The 24,844-nt window shown below is 36.9% G+C and overlaps 1 protein-coding gene across 1 annotated transcript; it reads left to right on the top strand.

Annotated features, from left to right (window-relative positions):
- Window positions 1-3,030: 3,030 nt before the first annotated feature.
- On the top strand, window positions 3,031-24,751 carry rac2 (Rac family small GTPase 2). Its single transcript, XM_059332550.1, has 7 exons — window positions 3,031-3,104; window positions 11,025-11,096; window positions 13,359-13,476; window positions 14,386-14,448; window positions 18,315-18,474; window positions 23,228-23,361; window positions 24,128-24,751. Exons 1-6 carry the CDS (start codon window positions 3,070-3,072, stop codon window positions 23,356-23,358), a joined length of 579 nt encoding a protein of 192 aa, XP_059188533.1. The 5' UTR covers window positions 3,031-3,069; the 3' UTR covers window positions 23,359-23,361; window positions 24,128-24,751.
- Window positions 24,752-24,844: the final 93 nt, after the last annotated feature.

Genomic DNA, 24,844 nt, shown 5'->3' on the forward strand with positions numbered 1-24,844 from the left:
AATGAAGTAGATGTTCTTTTTAAACCCCACCTCTTCCTCATCCATCACAATGTCAAGCTTACATCAGCATAAAGACAGAAAAAAAAGAATAGAACACCTTTCAAAATAAAACCCGTTCTGAATGGATTAGTATGAGGGACGATGAAAAGACATGAGTAGAAATAAATAAATAAATAAATATATAAATAAATGCAAAAGGATACATGTAATTTTTTTTTTTTTTACATTTCCACATGTATTTATTTATTTATTTATTTATTTATAAATGTATGTATTCCTTTATTTATTTCCACAGTAATTTATTTATTCATAAATACATTTTATTTCTACATTTATTTCTACATTAAATCATTTATTTCTGAAAGACTTTTCACATCCAATAGTGTAAAAATTATAATATAATGACATGAATACATTTATAAATAAATACATTTGGAAATGTAAAAATAAATATGAATTACATGTCATTAATATATATATATATATATATATATATATATATATATATATATATATATATATATATATATATATAAATATATATAATTTATTTATATCATTTATTTATTTACACATGTATTCACTTTTTTATGTGTTTATGTTATATCTAACATTATTTTTAAAGGGTGTAAAACTTCTACAACATGTGCAGGACTTGTGTAATGTTTACCTGTGACTGACAAGAAGATAAATTAAACTAAGAGACTTTTAGAAAAGAGGAGACAGGTTTCCACCATGAAATGATGATAACACAGCTTTGTAATTTGCTCTCATGGCTTTGGTATAACATTTTTCAGACCTGACATTACTTGAGTGAAAGTGACAAAGAGTGTTTTGAAATTTGGTTGGACAATGAAACTTGGTTGCAACACACTGTCCAGGCCAGGAAGTGAGTTTTGAAAGCAAAAAAAATGACGGTGAGGTAAGTGTTGAACCCCTGACTTATCAACACTGCTTTTGATTCTGACATAAACAGAATGGTTGTTTGGTGCTGTTTGATTTATTGTCTTTAAACTGCAAATTAGATGCTTTTATTTTGAAGATGACATCACTTTCCTTCTTGTTTATTGTTGTTTACTTACTCAGGCTGACTTGACAGTCAATAACCTTCATTTAGAGCAGCCTTGAGTGGTTAATTGCGTGGTTTGAACATAATATCCGGAGCACTATCTGACTGTAACCTGTTTATCAAGTGGTTATTAATATTGATTTGGCACATCTGATAAAATACTAAAATATGAAGATTAAGATTAGATTAAGAGGTTTTATTGCATAGTTAAAAAATGCAACAAAATTTGCATGCTAGCTTCCCAATGTTTCAGCAGGTATGAAAGACAGTAAATACAGAAAGAAAATACATATAGAGCACTAAAAATGAAAACTAAGAATTAAACAATACATTAAGGACATGATATGCAAGTGAAGAGATGGTTCGAAAGAGTGTTCTTAATCTAAAAATAATCATACTGGACAACATTAAAATACAGCAAGATTAAATTCTAATAGAAAAAACTACTTCTTTTGGACAAGATCATTAATGAGGTAAATTATTCTGGAGTGCCATCTAGTGGTTAGAAGGTGACATCACTGGTAATGTTATTTGTATTGTGTGGAGATGTGTTTGTGTATTGCTGTGGCTTATTTTTCATTTATCTCTGTTTTCTATCACTTTACAAACTAAACTAAAATGTGTGTGTGTACAAGGCCTTATTTTACTCATGTTGTGGGGACATAAGTCTGTTTACACAATCATGTTGTGGGGACTGCTTTATGAGGACATTTTACAAGTCCCCATAATGCAAATCATAAAATTTGGGGGTGAAGACTGGGTTAAGCATGAGGGTAAGGTTAAGGTTGTTATATGGGTCAGGGTAAGGGAAAGTCTCCAGGAAATGAATATAAGTCAATGTAATGACCTCTTAAGTAAGCACAACATGACGTGTGTGTGTGTGTGTGTGTGTGTGTAATGGCTGGGCCCCTGACCCCGTTATCATGAATTAAAAACAACACATTGAGTTGAAGCATTATAAAAAAAGTGAAAAGAAATTAATGTAATCTGTGTTAACTGAACTGTGAAGTGTTAACATGCATAACAGTATTTCCTCATTAAAAGAAGAGCAGAGAACTGGACTGAAGGCTTTTCTCTTCTCATGACTGACTTCAACATGGACAATGTGTGACAGTGATTGGAAGATGGTCCATCCAATCAGTTTTTTTTTCCAAACCGTGTCCAATGGTTTATCAGATGGTTCTGCGTAACAAACCATCTGCCAGCATCAGGTTACTTACACCTGGCGTGGCAAGGAAATCCATTCCAGCATTACCCAATAGTTAGGTACATTTTTCAGTCAGCAGCAGACCGCCTGCACTTTTGCAGTGACTCATACCTTTTTAAGAAGAGGGAATTTTCCTACAAATATGTTGGTATAAAATAACATTTTGTTATTATTACAATAGTTTAGGTGTGTGCAGATTACTGTGGTTCATTTTCCATTAATTTCCATGTTAAAAAAAAACAACTCAAAACTAAATGAAAACTTAAAATTTGTGAGTATAAAGTTAGATGTTAAGTTGTTAGTGTTTGTGTTTGTTTATGTGTGCGTGTGTGTGTGTGTGTGTTTGTATGTCTGTGTGTGTGCAAATGCATGCTTGACTACAAGCACCCACAAGTAAACAAAAGAGGAAGTTTTAAATAAAGCCTAATATTATTTCTACTGCATCTACCCCCTTTCAAAAAACTTCACGGCCATTTCACACTTTTTTTTTTATTGCAACACTGTTTTTCTCTACGTCATTCTACATATTTCGACTGTAATTTGTACTATTTGCACACTGCTTGCATAAATTCTGTTGTGGAGAAGAATTAACACAACAAAAGCGGAAGGAGAGATTGGTGCAACAAAAAAAATGAAGGAAGAGAGACAGCAAAAAAGAGGCAGCAAAGGGAGGGGAGTGAGGGAGGTGTGTAACAATTTCCTGTAGTTGCATGCTGATCTGCGTCTCTGAACCTTCCTCTCTGAGTCTGTTTCTGTCACAGTGAAGAGCACAGACGAAGCTGAGCGGAACAGGATGCAGGCTATCAAATGTGTGGTCGTGGGAGATGGGTACGCCATTATTTTACTTTACTATACATTTACATTCTTGTAATTTTAGCTGCTGCTGTATGAAATCAAGAGGTGCTAATCCAGATGAGCGTGGTGGTGATGTTTAGCTCTAGGCTTTGAATTTAGGTTAATTTAAAAGAAATGTCAAGTTTTTACATGGCCTGAACAGGCTTGAGTAATAGTTTCATCAACTTCCGCAGTGATGTGGCAGTGTGATGTGGTGTTCAAAAACTCAAAAAACTTAAGACTGCTGTTCTCTTAAACTTGTTGGAGAGCACAGTCCGTCCAGTGTTACGAGTAGATCTTTAGGCGTGTGTTTGACAGCGCTGATTCAGAGTGAGGGTGCTGGATGGTGCAGGCCACAACATGTAGGAAAATGCTGTAATGCTGCAGCAAGTTGAGAGCACAGCCTCTTCACTGTAGATGGAAATCCAAAGAAATGCCCAGAAAGAGTGGCTCATAAAGTTAGGCAGAGAAAAGAAGAAAAAAAAAATAGAGAAAAGGAAAGAGCTATTTTGTAATTAGGAATTACTGCACTTTTTTAGTGAGCAAACCTGCTGAATTTGTTCATTGTTAAGACTTTAAAGTACTCTCTCAGAACAAGTTTAGACAATGTCTTGTCTACCACATCAGAAAACTAAATTCTACTCTCATTCGTGAAGGTGGGGCAAATGGGCCGGTTGTCATGATGGGGGAAATTGTAAAAGCGGAAGTGCTGTAGCTGTTGCTGCAAAAGAGCAGTGAACAGTGTCATAAAATTAAACATTTACAGGTAGGACACAGCAAGCTCAATTTCCTTGTGTGTGTTGAATCTGACTCTAATTTTAAATTTAAAGAATGGAGAAGTAGGGAGCTACTTGGAAAGTGGCATATTAATTTTATTATTTTGGTTTAATTCAGCATATATAAAATAAACTGAACAAAATGTGTGACTTTAAAATGGGATACAGCTGTTCTTTTACAGTTAACTGCCAAAAGTTCTTTTAACAATGACTACAATCATTCCCAACTGTAACCAAATGCTTATAATTGTAACTATGGCAATAAGATTGGCCTAATCCCAACAAGTAGTAATTTGAACCCAAATTTAAACTTAAAGGGGCTGTGTGCAACATTCTGAACATTAATATAGCAGTAAATAACTATTTACAGTGTAAAGATATAGTGGGGAAAATGGCGTCCTGACCAGAAAGTGAAGTGACAATCCCTCCTTGCGTGTTTTAATTCCAGCTTCTCTGTTCTTTGTGGAAAACCCAACAACGATAACAAACAATTTGTGAGGAAGCTACTTTTGCTGTTAGTCCTTGTGTGTGTGTTACACATGCCGCCGCTCTGCATTGCTGTCATATGACGGTTATCACTGATAACACTTTCCAGACCTAAAACATTCAGCTTCAGGTTACACCGTAAGCTCTGTCGGCGCTTTTGCTATTTTTGAACCGCTAGCGATGGCATTAGCAGCTTTAGCATAGCCGCTGGCTGGCATGTTGAGAGCGCGCAACCAATCAATATGCAATTGGCACTTTAAACTTAACCTATAACCAATTTTTTTATGCTTAAACCTAACCAAACAACAACCTAAGCAGTGTAAGAACAGTTTTATTTTTAAAACAGATATGTAATCCTGATGATTGTGCCACTGCGGAGAGCGTGGACCAATGGAATATTTATTCATCATCATTAAATTTGGAGAATTTGTTGTAAATGGCAAATGGACCTGCACTTATATAGCGCTTTTCTAGTCGATTTGCGACCACTCAAAGCACTTTACACTACAGTCTGCGCTCATTCACCTGTTCACACACACATTAATACTGGTGGCAGAGGCTACCCTAAACGGTGCCACCTGCCATCATTGGGAATTCATTCTCACACTGATGAACGCAGCATCTGGAGCAATTTGGGGTTCAGTATCTTGCTCAAGGATACTTTGACATGTAGGCTGCCATGGTCAGGGATTGAACCACCAACCATCCGAGCACTGGGCGACCACTCTCCCAAATGAGCCACAGCCGTCCCAAAAAAATAAGTCAAGAGCTTAAAGTTAGAACTTTTAATGTTGGTTATAGAGCCAAAAACAAGATACAACTGTGCCCAAACTAGACTTCTCTTAATATTGGTGTCTATAATGGGATTGTGTTGTTCGTAATACATGATGTTTGAAATAATTGTGCATAAGGAAATTAAGTTAACATTACCTTTACTTGTATTTTTATACAGTGCTGCGCAAAAGTTTAAGGCAGGTGTGGAAGTAATGCCTAGAATAATTGATTTTTGTTTGAATGCAAAGGGTGGTCGCACCAAATATTAATTTTATTTAGATTTTTCTTCTGTTGCATTTTGTTAGTTGATCAAAATAGATTATAAATATTTCTATTTTTGAAAGCATTCTTATTTTACAGCATTTTTCCACAGCTGCCTAAGAATTTTACACAGTACTGTACAGTATATATAAATGCCTTACCCTTTAAAAATCTTTTATTTTGAAAATACAACCTCATGGGTTCTATGTTATCACAGCATCTGTCATGGCTGTTGTCCAGAACTTGGCCCAGGTTGTAGTCATCATGCTTCCCCATTTGTGTCTTTTACAACACACTGCCAACACAAAGGTGATTGGTGCAGCAGCTCTGCAGAGAACACCAACAAGGGGAAATTAATGTGAGGAATGTGAAGAAAAGAATGTGCAGAGAGTCTGGAACACTGCCCAGTTTTACACCAGTGAACACCTGGCCAATTCCTGCAGAAAGTGTTTTGAAAACTTGCAACTGGGTGAGGAAAACATAATCAGAATACTCCTGCTAAAATGTCTGAACGGCAGCACTTCTCAAAGAGCATATTGGCCTTATGAGGGCTGAGGAGCTGTCAGTTGAAGCTGGTGGTGGTATGAGTAATTTCTGCCATGTTCTTTTTTTTTTTTTTTTGATCAACTCTTGTAGGGGCTAACGTAGCATCATGCCGCACACTCTGCAAAAATCCTGTGCTGTAGAAGCAGTTTGAGGCTCCACCAGTTCGTGAGAACTTTTGCAGGTGGACCTTGTGGAAACAGTACTGTTTTTTAAAACAATCCCAGTGGCTTCATTCACATGTGTTTGTGACTAAACCACACTTCAAAAATGGGATTTTAAGCTGCTGTTAAGAGAAAGAGAAAAAAGGAAGTTGGTCGTAGGTTGTAGGGAAGTCTGCTGTTTCTCAGCAAGTCACTGTGTACATACAAGCTAACATGCTGTTGATATATGGCTTTATTATAGTGCTGGAAGGATGGATGGATGTACTGTTTCAACTACAGCTTAGTTCCATTCAAATTTAAACAAATACACAAATCCCTGATTAAATACATAATTCAACAGCAGGAAACACAACTTTTACTTATGTGTGGAGTTTTCTTGTAAACAAAGCAAATTAACAGTTACATCGAGTGTTAAGATTAAGATTTCCTTTATTTGTCCCACAACGCGGAAATTTCCAGTGTTACAGCAGCAAAGTGGATAGCAAGATAGAGTGAGATTTCAATAAAGGTAACAATAAATAGTAAACAAACAGCATACTATTATATATATATATATAAGGTATTAGCAATTAAACAAGTAGAAAATATGTAAAAAAGGTATTAACAATTAACAATTTAGACATGTAGAGATATAAAAAGTATTAACAATTTACACAAAAGGGAAATAAAAAATGAAAATAACATTTATAGGAACAAAATTTGCTCACTAACTTACCCACCAAAATCAATTTGTCTACCAAATTATAGTCTTAACATTTGTAAAGCCAATTTTCTTACATCCAACACTGTTTAAAACCATTTTGACTAGCTTGCTCTCTTTTCATTCTTCCCTACCATTGCCGGCAGCAAACAAGCTTCTGAACTGGCTGCTACTTCAGAGAGCTTTTATACTCCCTCGGCTTTTTATGATGTACAATCCTGCCTGAGTAGAGTTAACAACACAGTGCAGACAAAAAAGAATGAAATTTGAGAACTACTTTGACTTGCATGTTCCTCTCTGGCTAGCAAATTAGCGCTTAGCTTTCCACCTACGTCTCCACACCTCCAGCACCACTTGTTTCATAATGATGCACGGATGAAATTAAAAAATGATCCACATTATGATTGCACTTTAGGACATTGTATGTTTGAAGGTGAAAAAACATAAACCCCTTGAAACCATTTAAGCTTTACTGTGCCATATTTCTACTTAAACAACTTGTATTTTGCTATTTGACACCTTTTTACTTCTTGTAGTAGAAACAATTTGATTATGTAGTGAGGCTTGTGTTTTTTGGAGTGAGAGAAGTGGAGGTAGATGGGAGTGTAGGACTGATGAATAAATGAGAGAAAGTTGGTGTGACGTTTCTAATTAACAGGCTCGCAAAGATAGAGAAAAAAAATTTGGAGAAAAGGATACAGTATATATATAAATATATATAATAATATAAATATAAATACAGTGTTGTAGAGGGAAAAGAGAAAGACAGAGAGGGACAGAATCTCTTTTGAAGGCCAGGCTGAAGCAGATAATGTAGCATGGTGTCAGCAGGGGACAGAGAAGCTGATGGAAAACTAGATTAAGAAGAAAGAGACAGAGCCAGATCAGAGGTTAAAGTCTGTTGTTTGGCTGGTTCCTGTTTTCAGAACTAACTGGTGCTTCTGAAACAGATCAGTTCCTATTTGACTCACACCCAACCACAAAACACACACATGCACTTCTATACTTCAGAGAGCCTTCACTGACATAACACACCAAGCCCTAATCCCAACCAATTGCATGCTTAACCCTGACCTTTATATTTCACCTAAACTTTATTCTAACATGAACTGGAAGTCTGAATCCTCAAGCAGCCTTTTGTAGAAATGACAACTCGAGAGCGTGTCATCAAACTCAATGTCTGAAATTTAAACTGGTCCCCACAAAGATAGGAGGACTCACAAAGACACGCAAAGCTTTTCATAAGTGACAGCTGGGCTGCTCATACCACCATTACCACTACCACTGAGTCATCTTGTTCTTTCTTTAACATGTTATCTTTAATGATAAGAGCCTTTTTAAAAAACTTGAAATAGTTCAAACTGTTCTGCTAACGTGTGGAATTTATGATTGTTTAGATGTTATATCACAAAAACGTTGACACATCTTTTGTTTTTGTGTTATTTTAACAAAAAGTGTAAATGCTATGGAAACTTTTTTCATACTTTTTTCAAAATTGAGTGAAGTACATATTCCTCACACATATTTCTCACATAAATGAAAAGGTGTAAGATACATATGCACTATGGCAGAGGTAGGCAACCCGACCTTCTGCAGTGGCTGCCTGTGGCTGTGACAAATTAAGATTATATGAAATGAAATGTCTCTTTACATTTTATTTCTCAATGTATTATTTGTGTGACCCAAAGCAAATTGTATTCTCCAGTTGTAAAAATGTGTACTTTATATACAACATTGACCTTTTTTTTTTGAGTCATATCTTATGACACAAATCACTATTTTAAGCTTCGTTTTGTTCACTTTTTGTAACGGAAAAGTTCAGAACTGATGATTTTGTTCAAGGACCGTCGGAAAGTTCAAACTCTGATGATAATGCTTGTTTTTACAGTTTCTATCTACCGCCCGGCGCCTTAACCTCTACATTTTTGCCAACTACAAGTCTAGTTTTGAGTGTCACCAGATAGGCAATCTCCTTAGATATTTCTTCGGTGTCCAGTCTCTCATTTACACTTGGGTCCTTGCTGCATTCTGACAAAATCATGTGCAATAAATGCTCATTATGACCTATTAGTGAAGTTGGTAGTCAAATTTAGACTTACAGGTAAAGCTATTATATAGATTAATTTCACATAGAGTGTAAAATTTCACTCTATGTGTAATGAATCTTTATAATATATAAGTTTCACATTCTGAAATGACTGACAAAAAATATTGAACTATTTCACAATATTCAGTTTTATTTAACTGTACCTGTTCTACGCTCCAACAGCATCCAAAAGACATTAATTTGTATTTTTAAGAACTCAGCTGTCTTTTTTTTTTGGAAAACAGTGTCCCAAACAATCCACAGACCTCATTGCTTCCACTGGGATCTATCAATAATACTGACAACTGTCCAGTTTTTCTCAGTGGGACTTTTCAATGTATTGCACCACAAACAAAAGTACAACCATCTTCATTGCCTGATACTGGCAACAGAGGGGCTATTTAATTTGCCATGATTGCAAATCTTGTGGAATAACACTGAGAGTGTAACTGTTTTTGTCTTTGATATGGGTGAACTACAACTTAAGCAGGTTGGTGCAGAAACATAATCAGATGCTATTCACAATTTTCACGTTTTTGTCTCTATAACCTTCCTGGACAACACCCAGCGGAACAAACATTGCATGCTTCAGCTGTACTAATCCACTTAGGCTGTTCATCTGAACTTCCATTATAGCAGTAAAGTGATCTAAAGTGCTATAACTTCAACCTTCTACAAAGAGCTTCAACAATGGAAAACCCCTCTGCCTCATTGTCTGACTTGCGCTGACCATGATGTCTTAATCATGCATCAAAAATAGCTGTGATTCTGAATAGACTGCATAATTTGGTTTCCACCTTTCATAGGCTTGTACATATGCAGAAGATATGAAAGCACATGAAAACTTAGTTTCCAATCGTTTGTATTTGTTTGACATTATACTTCAGATCCAATCATTACTCTTTTTTCTGACTTTTTAACCCATCTCATCAGTGGATCAACTGAGAACCAAAGACAAACAACAAGCAAAGAAAAGGCAAATAAAAAAACTACTATTTCCAGCATTAATAACAAGATTGCATGCTGAATCTGAGGCACAGAAAAAGTGCAAAACTCAAATCTTTCATGTGATATTCTGTATTGTTCCAACCCAAGCAAGGCTGATTTGGGGACCTTTGAAGGCCGAAGGTGGTGAACCAGTTCCTCACTATTTGGGCACAGTCTGAATTTGCCAGGGCATGCCTGCCTACAGACATTGTGTGAGCAAAAGAGTGAAATATATCTGTAATTTCAAGACCATAACAGATAAAAGAAAAAGTTTACTATATAGCAAAGATTCTGCCTCAGCGTCAACCTTACAGGCAAACTACAATCAGGCCCTTAGGTATTCATAACATGCCACTGCTTTGCAATTTCTGTTTGATTAAATAAACAAGGCAATCAGATTCATCCAGAGTGTAATTTTCCCTTTGTGAAGACAGGCCACGAGTTCTGGTGTTATTGTTGAAAAGCTGACAGAAAAGCTGTGGAACAAAAAGAGAACACGGCTAGTTGATACATGCTTGATCATCTCCTGCATGCAGCCATGTCGTTTAATCACTGTGGATGTTGAGACAAGCTGCTCAATAGGCTCTGGTAATGATCGTGTTAGTGGGTCTAACGTTTCAATCTCAATTTTAAAATTTGACTGTTTATAGAATAAACCTCTTGTGATACATGTGATAATTCATCTGTTTGTCAGCTGTGTCCTGATTCTATTATATTCACTAAATCGAACTAAATCGAGTGCAGGCTGAAGATATACAGCAAGACGGTTTCCCCCCATTAAAAAAGGAAAATAGATGAGTTGCTAACCCTGACCCTAAGACCTCAGAAGATATCTGCAAAAACACAAACCTGAAATCTTTGGAAAAGTATTCTGCTCTCCCTTTGTGAAGTTTAACTGGCATCTCAAAATTGTAGAGTGATTTAATTGTATACTCATTCCCAAAAAGTATACTATGAAAGATGAATGTATTGTATTTACTGTATACTGTACAAAGTATGGACTCAGGACAAATATTTTGCTCCTGATAAATCCCTGCTTAGCTTCAATCTCTCTCACTGTCTTCAAATCTTATAGCCTGGAACTGCATTATTGTCTATTCCTAATGTCTCGTATGTGTTTTTACTTGTGTGATTTAGAGCTGTGGGGAAAACATGTCTTCTCATCAGCTACACAACCAATGCCTTCCCCGGGGAGTACATTCCTACTGTGTGAGTATGACGCACACAGACACATGCTCTCTCTCTCTCTCTCTCTCTGTGTCTGAATGTACATTAAAACATATAGTAAATTACACATAAATATGTTGCATGTTTCTGTCTGAACACTAATAAATTGCAATTGTGTGCAAGCCTACAAGATACACATCACACAGTCAAATATGGCATGCACACAGATAGCACTAAAACACACACACACACACACACACACACACACACACACACACACTGCAGATATGTGCTGGTGTTAACACTGACAGGTTCAGGCTGGCAGCAGCCTTCAAGTCAGGATAGCACACTTCTTTCCTAAACGCTTTCTTGAAAAAAAAATAAAAATGCTGACGGGTAAATAGAGAAGAAAAGAAAAAAAAGATGAACGCTTATCTGTAGTTCAGCAGTTTAGTCATGTTGCAGTGCTTGTGAGCTAAACACTAAACTAGGCAGTGGTGGAAGAAGTATTCAGATCCCTGACTAAAGTAAAAGTACTAACACTACACTGTGAAGTTACTCCACTACAAGTACAAGTCATGCATTCAAAACGTACTTAAGTAAAAAGTAAAAGTATCAGCATCAAAATGTACTTAAATTATCAAAAGTAAAAGTACTCGTCATGCAGAATGGATTTCCTCAGATTGTTTTTATCTTCTTGATAAATTATTCAATTTTTACTAGTGATGCTTTTATGCATGCAGCGTTTTAATTTCATCAAGGTAGAGCTAATTTTAACTACTTTATATACTATAATGAGGCTTCATTAAAAAAAAAAAAAAAAAAAAGTCAAATCCCTTTAAATTGATCATGTTTTTCATGTTAAATCTCGACCTGAAAAGTAACTAAAGCTGTCAGCTGAATGTAGTGGAGTAAAAAGTCCAACAATGTAGTGGAGTAGAAGTATAAAATAACATAAAATGGAAATACCCAAGTAAAGTACAAGAACCTCAAAATTGTACTTAAGTACAGTACTTGAGTAAATGTACTTAGTTACATTCAAACACTGACTCTAGAAAAAAAGAATAATAACCGTTATGAATATAGCATCATTCAAACCAAAGTAATAAGGTGTTCTTCACATAAAACATTTAAAAATGTCAGGATAAGTAGCAACTAAGAATAAAATTAACAAATTGCAAAATACAACTGATGACATTAAAATTTTTTTTTTTTAAGTGAGAAGTTATTTAGATATCCACTTAATCTTTATCAGGGATTTAGGCCCCATGATGCACTTTAACAGTAAAACAGCTCAACTCTAAACTGACTCATGACCAGTGAAAAGAGGCAAGAACGTGGATGATCGTATCTCTTTGAATCTCTTGCACTTGTTTTCTTACTAACTGATGGCGAATATGAGCCAATATATGATGGGGAAGCAGGATGTTGCTAAAACAGAGTTGAGTTTCTCAATCCAAGTTACAAAATGAAAAACATCCATCAATAAGATAACCCACCCCATCAAATAAAAGGTTCATTTGAGACTTCTGCATTTAAGTTTATTTCATTTAAATTTAATTTATTTTGCTAAATCATTTTTTTGTGCAATCCAGTTAACAGCAATCAAACTTGTGTTGGGTAGTTTTCACATGATGTCTTTAAAGAAAATAAATACATTTTCACAGATCTGTTTTTTTTTTTCTGTCATACACTCAAGAGAATATGAAATTGATGTTTTTTTTATTTTTTTCCATGTCTTATCTGTAGCACCATGTGCAGGGCCAAAAGGGCAGTTTAGAAAAGTAACACTCAAATTTGATAAATTAAACTGTAGTGTTTCAGTTTAACCACATGAGGGCAGTGTAGCTTAAATTTTACAGACTGAAACATTGCAGTGGTTATTTTCTCAAACAAACAAGACAGAACAGAACAACAGAAGTCACTTATATCTTGGATTTTCATGGCAAACAACTAGTAAATGTTTGTATTCTTAAATGACAACTACCCTAGTGATTATTAACTGGACAATAAATAGCCAATAGATATTTATTGTAGCCTATTATATAGTAGTGCTTTGCCTTTATAGCATTAAAATAGACACATTTTTCTATTATTATGAAAGCCACAATACTGGTGATCACAAAGTCTTTCCAATCTTTTCAAAATAAATTTCCTTTTCTATGGTTACTGTAATTTAAAAAAAGCTTCTCATCTCAGATGTCTAATTGTGTGATCATACCTCAGTGTGATTGCATTCATAGTTCAAATAATTGATTGTCTAAAAGAAAAACTGACCCACTGACTGACTAATTGTCCACACAGGTTTGACAACTACTCGGCTAATGTGATGGTGGACAGCAAGCCAGTCAACCTGGGCCTCTGGGATACAGCTGGACAGGAAGACTACGACAGGCTCCGCCCACTGTCCTACCCACAGACGGTATGGCTTTTTATACACACACACACACACACACACACACACACACACACACCTATATTACCAACAGTGGACCTCCATTTCTCATCATTTTGATAAAAGGTAGCCTAAAGGTTTTTTTTCCATAATGTAAGTATAAATGCTTTGGAATTCAGTGCCATCCTTGAGTGATGTCGACCTATCTTAGAGAGGAAACACACACACACACACACACACACACACACACACACACACACACACACACCTATATTACCAACAATAATATAGGTCTGAAGCGACCAAGTTAGGACCTATGTTTCTCATCATTTTGAGAAAAGGTACTCCAAAGGTTTTTTTCCCATAATATTACTATAAATGCTTTGGAATTTCAGTGGCATCCTTGAATGATGTTGACCTATCAAAGAGGGGAAACACACACACACACACACACACACACATACACACACACCTATATTACAAACAGTGGACTATAAGTCTAAAGCGAACAAGTGTGGACCTATGTTTCTTGTCATTTTGAGAAAAGGTACTCTCAAGGGTTTTTTTTTCGATAATATTACTGTAAATGCTTTGGAATTTCAGTGGCATCCTTGAATGATGTCGACCCATCAAAGAGGGGAAACACACACACACACACACACACACACACACAGACTGCAGATATGTGCTGGCATACACAGTTCATCAGAAAAGTTAAAAATCTATTTTTCCTCCCACTGTGAAACCCAGGAGAGTTAAGATTTCCGCTGCTGGGTCCATATACAATACTACAACCAACTGAGTTAAATCTTATTAAACTAAAACGAGAAAGAGAAAATAATATTAAAGTTACTGAGTGCACTGCTTAATGTGTGACTGTGGGATCAAATATGCCATCTAATCTACCCTCTCTAATTCCTTTGTGTATCCATCTAGGATGTTTTCCTGATCTGTTTCTCACTGGTGAGCCCGGCATCCTATGAGAACGTCAGAGCTAAGGTGAGTCATGTATCTGTGCTACATCATTATTTGGATTATTTTTATGTCACAAATAAACCGTACAACAAAAAATAACACTAGTTAGACGAGGGTAAAAGAATCAAACCAAAACCGATTTAACCTTGCTTAGATAAAAGCCACCAACAGTACAAACAGATTTTCTGCTTTGCATTTTGCCTGCTATTCTGCAACACACACTGCACAGTAAAGATGAATCCACAAGCCATCCATCCCATCCACTTGATTTGCAGAACCAGTTGGGTGGGAGGTGATTTGCATGTGATTGCAAGACAAAAAAAGATAGTTAGAGGAAGAAATAACCATAGCAAAATTATTCCTGGTATTGTTTTTATGTTTTCATTTAACATTGCTGATAGTCCTTGAAGGACTTTTTCTTGTAATGGAGTATATTCACACTATACCATAAAATACCTATACCATATTGGTACTTTTACTTCAGTAAATGATCTGCGAGAGTTTGCTAGAGCCCAATGTTACATCCTTATATGCATTGTTTTATATAATATTAAACATATAATTATATACAAATAGAGAAGCAGCACATTGGAAAGGCTGTAACCAAAGATCATCTGCTGCTTTGCTGCTGTTTTGTCTTCATAAATGGCCTGAATTTAGTCAACTAATCATTTTAGGTCTAGATTTTAGACTTTCATCCTGCCCTCGGTCCATGTTCTATTCCTAGGGTAATGCACGATCCATCATTAGGTCCTTCAATCTCAACACATTAAAAATGATCACCAGAATGTATTGTGAGACTAAAAGCTTTATTGTACAGCACTCTCATCTGAAGTGCTCTCTTGGTTTCCGTAGTATGGCACAGGGACGAGTACTGCGGAAAAAAAAAGAAAGCACTCACTGCTCCTCAAACCTATGAATGCCCTATAAGAACATCACTGCAACAAAAAGGAATGATATCAGGAATATTGATTAGATTGTCTTAAAGCGTCTCACTGCTGCTTCATTTTGAATCTAATGTGAGTCACCATAGTAACAAAGGTACCATAAAAGTGGTTCCCACTGGATTAGTTGGCATGAAAGGAAATCAATAAAGATAACCAGAAGTAATTCAATGAAGTGACATTTCAGTGGTGGAAAGAGAGCATAAGTTATAATTTTTCACCCAGAAAACGAGCTGAATTCAACCAAAGGTACGAATAATTACTGTTGGATCTACCAAAGCTCATTTGTCCCACAAACAGTGGACTTTCACACAAAAGAACGAGCTTTGTGTCCCATGTGAAAACAAAAGGAAGCAATTTTTTACGCAACTTCTGTGACTTCCTTAACTTTGTGAATCACATTTTTTTTAATGAAACATACATACGGTAGTCATGTCACACTTGTAACTACTTCACTTCCGGCATTTACGTCCATTTATTTTATATTTTATATTTACTGTTTAAACTGTTTTTCTAACGTCTTACCAGGAAGTTTTTGGCCCTTAACTTGGTCAGTGCTTTTGTAGCTTTAATTCACAGAAACGGCAGCTTTTCTTTACAACCATGGACCGCATGTGTGCTATTTTTAGAATGCTGCGCTCTGTACCATAAGCCACAAAACGATCCTATGGGTCATTTTGACGAACGCTCGTATGTGTTGAATAGGTGGTTTTGACCAGTCGTCCATTCTGTCGTTTAGGCTGGAGATCTTGTTGCTTAAAACGCCTGGCCCCATTCTAACCCTTCACAGTTCTTCCTTCATCAGTTTCAGGAAGCCTTTTTTTTGTGTATAAAGAAGTTGACAACTACTGACAACAGGACCCCTGGGTAGCTAAATGTCAAGCAAATCAAAGAGTAATGGCACGGCGGATTATAGATTGACCAGCATCCTTTTCACGCAATGTCCATCCATCACTAATTAGGTAGTATTGACTATGTGCTGCATTACAACACTCACAATCAACTGAAGAGAAAGTTCAGACAGATGCTAAAGGGGTTAACAAGCGTTTTATGGCATTAGTAAAGAGTGAAAGTTCTCATTTCCTTCTGACACTGTTGCACTACATTAAAGAAACGTGTTAAAGGTCAAAGAAGATACCAAATTACACAATGTAGCATCTCAGTGGTTGTCATGACAATGGAATATTGTTCAAGTCAATCTCATGTATCAAGGCAACTAAAACAAGTGTGACATCAAGGTTTAAATCATTGGTGACAAGTTCAAATCAAGTTATGACTCATTCAAGACAAGTCGCATAGAAATCTTTATTTCAAGCACAAGTAAAATCCTGAGATCTTTCACAACAGGTCTCAAAACTCATGTCATGCAAGACAAGTCACAATCAAGTCAGTTAAGGGCGCAGTTAAATCCTTGTTAGGGTTCTTTTGGTCGTGAACGCTTCAATCGTACTCTGGTGTGATCCTAGACCACTTGCAGAGGGGGTCTCTGAATTTGTGTCCTTCAGTTTCACTCTACCACTGATTTAAAGCTAATTTGTCATTGCAGCATTATCAACATATTGCTGAAATACAGCTGTAGGATCGCATCACATCGTCTGTGGAAATTATGGATCAACACATTGTTGACGACCCGGAGCCTGAACAGGAGCTCATTCTGACCATTTCTCTCCACATTAGTTTGGTCTGAACACCAGAGCAGATTACAGCCGGTAGAATCAAATGAACTGGGTTTGCGCACGGTTCCATGTTGCTTTGTTTACATTTTTCACCGCCAACTTTTCAACCAATAAGAAATAATAGTGCAAGTAGATATCCAGCCCTCCAACTTCGTACACGCCTCTCTTAAAAAAAAAAAAAAATTGATTTGGTCCACTTACGTTTCTGCACTGTGAAAGCAAACCAGACTAAATACAAAATGAACCAAATGTTTCAATTTCACTCTGATTTGGACTAACCAAACAGACTTGGGTAGTGAAAAAGTCGACTGAGACAAGTCCAACACAAGTAAGTGAAACAACTCTGAAGCTTTTAAGGAAGTTAAGTCCATCAAACAAGTCTCAAGTCCTTTTAGGCCAACTGGAATCTTTTTTGCTTTAAAATCTCCAGTAAAGTCAAGTCAAGTCTAAAACTCTGGCATTATGTGTAGTAGGCCTGCTGCAGAGAGAATATGCCAGTTTCAGGAAATACTCACAATGTATTTTAACAAGACTTTATCAGAAGATAAAACTGGTGAAGGAGAGGCACACTCAAGAGGTCCATGAATTTACATTACAGAGTGGTTTTAAATTACAGCAATATACAGCAAGACATTTAAAAAGACTTGACTCAAAGAAGTAGCAGTAAGATTCAACAGGTAAACCCCATAATCCCCATATGTCAACAGGCTGGTTTGTGAGCAGACAACTCCACTAAGCAGGTTGGATTTGCCAATCAAAAACTACAACAGGATATAATTCTTATAGCAGATAGCATCATTTATTTACTCAAAAAGGAAAATAGATAGGGAGAGGATGAAAGAGTTAAAGAGTGAGGGAGCAAGAGGAGGAAGCTGAAAAGCAAAAGGGGAGATACAAGATGAAGAGGAAGAAGCAAACGAGAGATCAGAGGGAAAGGCGCAAGCAAAAGAAGTGGGAATTGTGGGTGAGAGATAAAGTGAACATAAGGATTCTGAGGGAAACTGTGAAAGAGGAGAGTTAAGGCAACCCAGAGACGTATGAAAAAAATATGCAATTATTTGCCAGTTGGAGCTGAAACTTATTTTTCTCATACCTGCAGCATGTCATTTGCATTTAAATACTTATTTCATGACAATTTGAGAAACCAGGTTGACTCCTTCAGCCATCTTTTTGAACTTCCTGGCCTACCAACTTTGCCTTCTCATCTGCCTTCACCTCCCGTCGTTTCCTTTCCTCTTTTCTCATTTTGTTCGCCTTTGACTCTGTCCAGTGGTACCCGGAGGTTCGCCACCACTGCCCCTCCACACCCATCATCCTGGTGGGAACCAAGCTGGATCTGAGGGACGAGAAGGACACCATTGAAAAGCTGAAGGAAAAGAAGCTGGCACCAATCACCTACCCTCAGGGTCTGGCTCTGGCCAAGGAGATAGGTGAGTACGGTGACCTGAGATAGGTCCTCATATGAAAGAAATGTATAAGTGAGTGAAATTACCCAGGCGCTGAAAATGTGGTCAGTGTATTATGATGTGCTGTCTGCGATTACTTTCATTACTGTCTTGGTATGTTGAGTTCACTGACAATAAAAGCAAGAATGATTGGATTGATTACAGTCAACAATCATCCTCTGACAGATGAAAGTACTCCAGACATTCCAGAACTACATTTTTTAACAGAAAGGAATACCTTCAACCCATTTTGACCAACTTCCACACATTATTTTGCAAGTGTGTACCTATGGATTATATAGTCACTGTTTCCCAGATCAGCCACCGTTCGGTACTATATTCCCTCTTCGGCCACATCTGCAATGCCACACTTTCCGTTCGCCACCACCAGTGTAGGCATAACTGTTTTATACATATTTAACAATCTACCTGTGAAATTTAATTTATGTACATGGAGATTTACATGTCTAATTAAAATACGAGAGTAACTCTGATGAGAGAAAGCAGTAAGAACACTCAGGCAACACTCAAGTGAATCTTAAAAATAACATCTATATTTTCACTGTACTGTATTTTATTGTGAAGGGCTGAAGTACAGTCCGGGTGTGTTGATAACGATGGTTGATAACAATGATATTTATTTGGTTTACCCAGAAACATCCAATTGCCCCTGAAAAAATCAGCAGCCCCCATTTTTACAACGAGAAGATGAAAGTGTCCGATGTGGGAAACAGATAGCGTACGGCTAATTCACCAGCGTTAGCATCCTTTTGCCGACTCTGGTAAACCCGAGGCTAACGTACACGGTTAAAAGGATATACGGTTTGAAAGACAAGATGTTAGACTCTAGTTTCACACAACTTAATTAATTGGAAACATAACATTATCATTTAGATTTGTAGTTAATGTGAAATTTTGATAGAATGTTAGCCAAAAGCTGTCCGATGTGGGATTCAGAGATGCTAAATTACTACATGTCATGTAAAAGGGGTCATTTGTAGTAGTAAACACAAGGAAAATGCATTTTCCTTCATTTCTACGGGGCATTTGAGTCTAATAGCGAAGGCAGAAGTGAAGATATGAAGTACAAAGAACAAAACGGTCCGCTTAAGATTGGTGGGAGGGGTGTAGGATGGGTCAAACAAAGACAGGATTTAAACCCAGGAGATGAAAGTTTGTGTCCCCAGAAAAACCAAAACACGACATGAGTATTTCGAGCTGCATTATTTAATTTGTGTATGTAGCCCTTATTTAGCTATGTCATATCTATGTCATGCTTTACGTCATATATATAACCTAATTTCCAGTAGTTCCATCCATTTATTTTACTTTAACTGTCTTTCTCTAAGCCCAAAAACCTTTTCCCCTAACCTTAAGGAAGTATTTTAAACTTGTAGTTTAGTTGATTAATCTGTGGCTGTTTAAATTGGTGACTGTTGCGTTTAGGTACAAGGATGTGTTGTTGATTTCTTACCAAAATTTAAGGCAGGACCGAACAACTTATGTGGAGGAGCATTTAGCATCTAAACAGCCTGATATTTTTCTCAGGAGTTGGTGGAGACAAAAGCAAAGTAAAAAGTGGTGAAGTGTTAATTGCATGAATCAGGTGGACAGAAATATGACTTTGGTGCAATTGCAATCCATGATTCTTCTATTGTAATCAGATTAAAGACATAATTTGAGAAAATATAAAGCAGGTTTCCTGCTTTGCATTCAGAAGATTTCAGGAATCCATTAAATCAAGATTCTATTATCCAAATATCATGATATAGTGGAGCGGCTAAGTGATATAATCTTTCAGTTTATGATACAAGCGTGAAAATTGGCATGAATACTCTCCATGGGTCACTTGACAAGAAAATTGTCCGAGACATTTAAAATTTTAAGATGGCGGCCATTTTTCAAGATGGCCGACACCTTCGTGGAGCAGTTAAGTGATATAATGGTTTATTTGGTGATACAAGCATACAAATTGGCATGAGCAGTCTCTGTTGGTCACTTGACAATAACCCACCCACAGTTACTTGAAATTCCAAGATGGCGACCATTTTTCAAGATGGCCGACACCTTAGTGGAGCAATTGAATGATATAATGGTTTATTTGGTGATACAAGCATAAAAATTGGCATGAGCAGTCTCCATGGGTCACTTAACAAGAAAATTGTCCGAGACATTTGAAATTGTAAGATGGCGGCCATTTTTCAAGATGGCCGACACCTTAGTGGCACAATTAAATTATATAATGGTTTATTTGGTGATACAAGCATAAAAATTGGCATGAGCTGTATCTGTGTCTCACTTCACAATAACCCACCCACAGTTACTTGAAATTCCAAGATGGCGGCCATTTTTCAAGATGGCCGACACCTTAGTGGAGCAATTGAATGATATAATGGTTTATTTGGTGATACAAGCATAAAAATTGGCATGAGCAGTATCTGTAGGTCACTTGGCAATAATGAGAGATCCAGAGGCAACAGCAGCTCTGGCTGACACGGAACCATGACAAACAGTATCTGAAACTATACTAGGGAACTAAACTGAAAATGTGAAAGCAATGTTACAAAGTAAAAACTGAACATGTCACAGTAATAGGCTGGTGACAAAATAGAACATAATGTGCCGATGTGGCGAGGGGAAGCCGAGCCATAGGCCTACACTTGAAAACACAAAGGACAACAAATACACTGGCAAAAGAAACAAGCAAATAAGTTCTAGCAGGGGCAACTGAGTCCATATCTGTAGCACTTACACTTTCCAGTACAAGCCTTGGTGCACCCACATTTTGTCAACTCCCAACAACTCTCTGCAATAGGTGGAAGTGGAGTCCAGAAGACTTTCCACTCCTTGTCCTGTTTAACCCATCCCCTCGGCTCGGCATTTGTGGATGTCTCTTCGATGCCTGTCCCCACACATATCCAGCCTCATAAGAAGTCTGGGATCTTCTTGACCTCTTGACATGGATATCTTTGGCATCTTTAGTGTCTTTAGCAGCAGTAGATGCTCTCTTTTGGGCCCTTTCCAGCTGTGTGTTGTTGAACATAAGTTTACAGCTTGAATTATATTTTGCTCTGTTTCTTGTCAATGTGCTTTCTATGCCATCACCTTCATCTAGTCAGGTTGGACTACGTAAGATAGGCAGAGCATTTATTTTATGAAATAATGGAACATTTCTTGGTGTCCTGCTGTTTGTTTTCTCAACTGTTAAGATGGCTTCTGCAATGTCTGCAGCAAATTCAAAGGCAGAGGCCGAGGGTTTAGCCTTTTACCACCTTTTAATAAGCACTTTGGTGTATGGGATACAACTAAGTTCATGCCTTAACCCTACACTAAGTCCGATCGTTCATCCAATGCCATTTTTACCCTGTACGATCTGTACACCACCCAGTTAACTAAAACTACTCAGAGAGTTGTCGTCTCTTCTTTGACTAACTTTACAATTGGCTGACATTGAACCCCAACAGCAGTCATATATCACCAGTGTGCCCTGGTAGTGCAGATACTCTTGTCTAATCTGTCTATGATCAACAAATCAACACAACTGTATTATGATGTGTTAAAACTTGTTTTCCAGAATAATCTAAAACCCAATACATTTCTATGACAAAATTGATCTTTTGAGGATCCAGGGGGCGGCCATCTTGAAAATAGAAATTTCAAGTGGCTGGGAGTGTTTTTTTTGTCAACCCAAGTAACTGTGGGTGGCTTATTGTAAAGTGACCCATGGAGACTGCTCATGCCATTTTTTATGCTTGTCTCACCAAATAAACCATTATATAATTTAATTGATCCACTAAGGTGTCGGCCATCTTGAAAAATGGCCGCCATCTTGGAATTTCAAGTAACTGTGGGTGGGTTATTGTCAAGTGACCCACATATACTGCTCATGCCAATTTGTATGCTTGTATCACCAAATAAACCATTATATCATTCAATTGCTCCACTAAGGTGTCGGCCATCTTGAAAAATGGCCGCCATCTTGGAATTTCAAGTAACTGTGGGTGGGTTATTGTCAAGTGACCAGCAGAGACTGCTCATGCCAATTTGTATGCTTGTATCACCAAATAAACCATTATATCACTTAACTGCTCCACGAAGGTGTCGGCCATCTTGAAAAATGGCCGCCATCTTGGAAATTCAAATAACTGTGGGTGGGTCATTGTCAAGTGACCAACAGAGACTGCTCATGCCAATTTTTATGCTTGTATCACCAAATAAACCATTATATCACTTAACTGCTCCACTTAGGTGTCGGCCATCTTGAAAAATGGCCGCCATCTTAAAATTTCAAATGTCTCGGACAATTTTCTTGTTAAGTGACCCATGGAGAGTGTTCATGCCAATTTTCACGCTTGTATCATAAACTGAAAGATTCTGGCAAAAATGAGCACTTAACTGCTCCACTAATAGTAATACATGTTTTTAATACATTTTAGGAATTTTTGGGTGTAATTACATTTTGCAGTAGTCTATTAGATCCCCATCTGACACCTTACTATTATTTCAGTGACTTTTCCATCACGGTGTCAACATGCTGGTGCTATTGGATGTCCTGTATACAATATTATTTTACAAATAATACAGTTAAAACAGCTGTTTACATACACTGGATAAATACAGCAACAACACACAGGCCTATAATTGCAGCTTTTTACTTCAGCCTACTTCCCTTCCTAAGTCTTTATGTTCCTCAGTTTTATTAACATGTGATCTGTGTACTTTTCTTTTTAATTTGTAGATTCAGTGAAGTACCTGGAGTGCTCGGCTTTGACCCAGCGCGGTCTGAAGACTGTGTTCGATGAGGCCATCCGGGCCGTTCTCTGTCCCCAGCCCACCAAGGTCAAGAAGAAGCCCTGCTCACTGCTGTAAATGGTAAGACTGATGTAAACACATTTTTTACTTCGCATAGCAAAATAAGCATGGTTATTACTTATAACACCAATGATGGATACGCTCTATTGTGTCCATGTGAAATTGAGCAAACTATTATCATTTTTTAACCAAATGTACAGTTTCACAAACTTAAAGAGAATAAAAATAAACCAAAGAAAAGGCAGAAAAAGAGACACACTGCAAAACAAAGACGTGAAGAATTATAAATAGATGATAATACATGGAGAACAAAGGCAGATTCTTCCAAATGAATTTAAATAATGTCACATTTGATATGACATAAACATACCTATCACAGCACTCGGGTGATTATTTCCAAACCTTCAGGGCAGATTTATAATTTGCCAAGAGGAGAACAGACACATAATAAAGTGAGCTAGAAAGTACAGCAACAATTTGACATACGACAATTTAAGCTTTTTCCCCGCAGGAGATACATTAAGACACTGAAAAACACAGAGTCCAAGGAAAAAGAGGAGCTAATTATCATAATCTTCGTAGAACTGATAGAATCCCGCTGGCATTTCAATATGCCATGGCACTGAGACAATTTCAATACATGTGACAGAGAAATTAGTTTTTCAAAATTGAATGTGGAGTAATTGGTCACTACTGTGCAACGAGAAAGAACAATTTTTGTTCTTGACGTGGAAGGATTTTCTTGGACATCCTTCATGCACAGCCATTTAAACCTGTGTGTGTGTGTGTGTGTGTGTGTGTGTGTGTGTGGTCTTTATTGTTTTAGTTTCTTGCAGGACCAGATTCTGACTGATGACTCGAGGTTGAAGAAGAAGATTTAACAGTTTTGTGATGTTTTTTAAATAGAAAACTACAACTAGATTTCCACTAGTTGAAAAAAAATCAGTTATCAGTTATAATATAATCAATTTTCAGTTATAACAAAATGGTAGCAAACCTTTCTGTACAGCATAGTCTGAGACTGATTTTTGAAATGCATCATAGATGCTGCACCAGGCAGGCTTTCTCTGTAAAATATACCAATTTATAACAATAGATCACTAAATGTGGATGCCGCAGACTGCACCAGTTCACACACTAATGACTCACACCATTATATTTAATGTATGAACAGGAGCAGAATGCTAAACACAGTGTATGCACAACGTATACAGGTGTCTTGTGCGTCTTTAAATAATGATATTTCTTACTGAGAGCAAAGATAGTGTTGCAATACGATTGGTTCATAATCTTACAAGTGTTGTTTTGAGAGTGATGAACAATGAAAAACAAGGATCAGGAAAGCAGTTTTTTTGTATGAGCAGGGAACTGAACAATGTTGTATTTGAATAAAAGTTATAAACAAACGTATTATTTGTTGTGATATTAAAATAAAAGGCATTTTATCAAGAGATAAACAGAGAGAATGTTATTTCTTCAGGTTTGAGTATTCTGTCTGCAGCATCATGATTCCAGCAGTGATATAAAAGAGCTCAGCGTGAAG

This window comes from Centropristis striata, chromosome 1 (assembly GCF_030273125.1).
Source record: "Centropristis striata isolate RG_2023a ecotype Rhode Island chromosome 1, C.striata_1.0, whole genome shotgun sequence".
NCBI lineage: Eukaryota > Metazoa > Chordata > Actinopteri > Perciformes > Serranidae > Centropristis > Centropristis striata.

Coding starts and splice junctions, on each gene's coding strand:
- rac2 (XM_059332550.1), top strand. CDS start 3,070: ATGCAGGCTATCAAATGTGTGGTCGTGGGAGATGG. Junction 11,097..13,358: donor GGGGAGTACATTCCTACTGT/GTGAGTATGACG, acceptor TTGTCCACACAG/GTTTGACAACTACTCGGCTA. Junction 13,477..14,385: donor CACTGTCCTACCCACAGACG/GTATGGCTTTTT, acceptor GTATCCATCTAG/GATGTTTTCCTGATCTGTTT.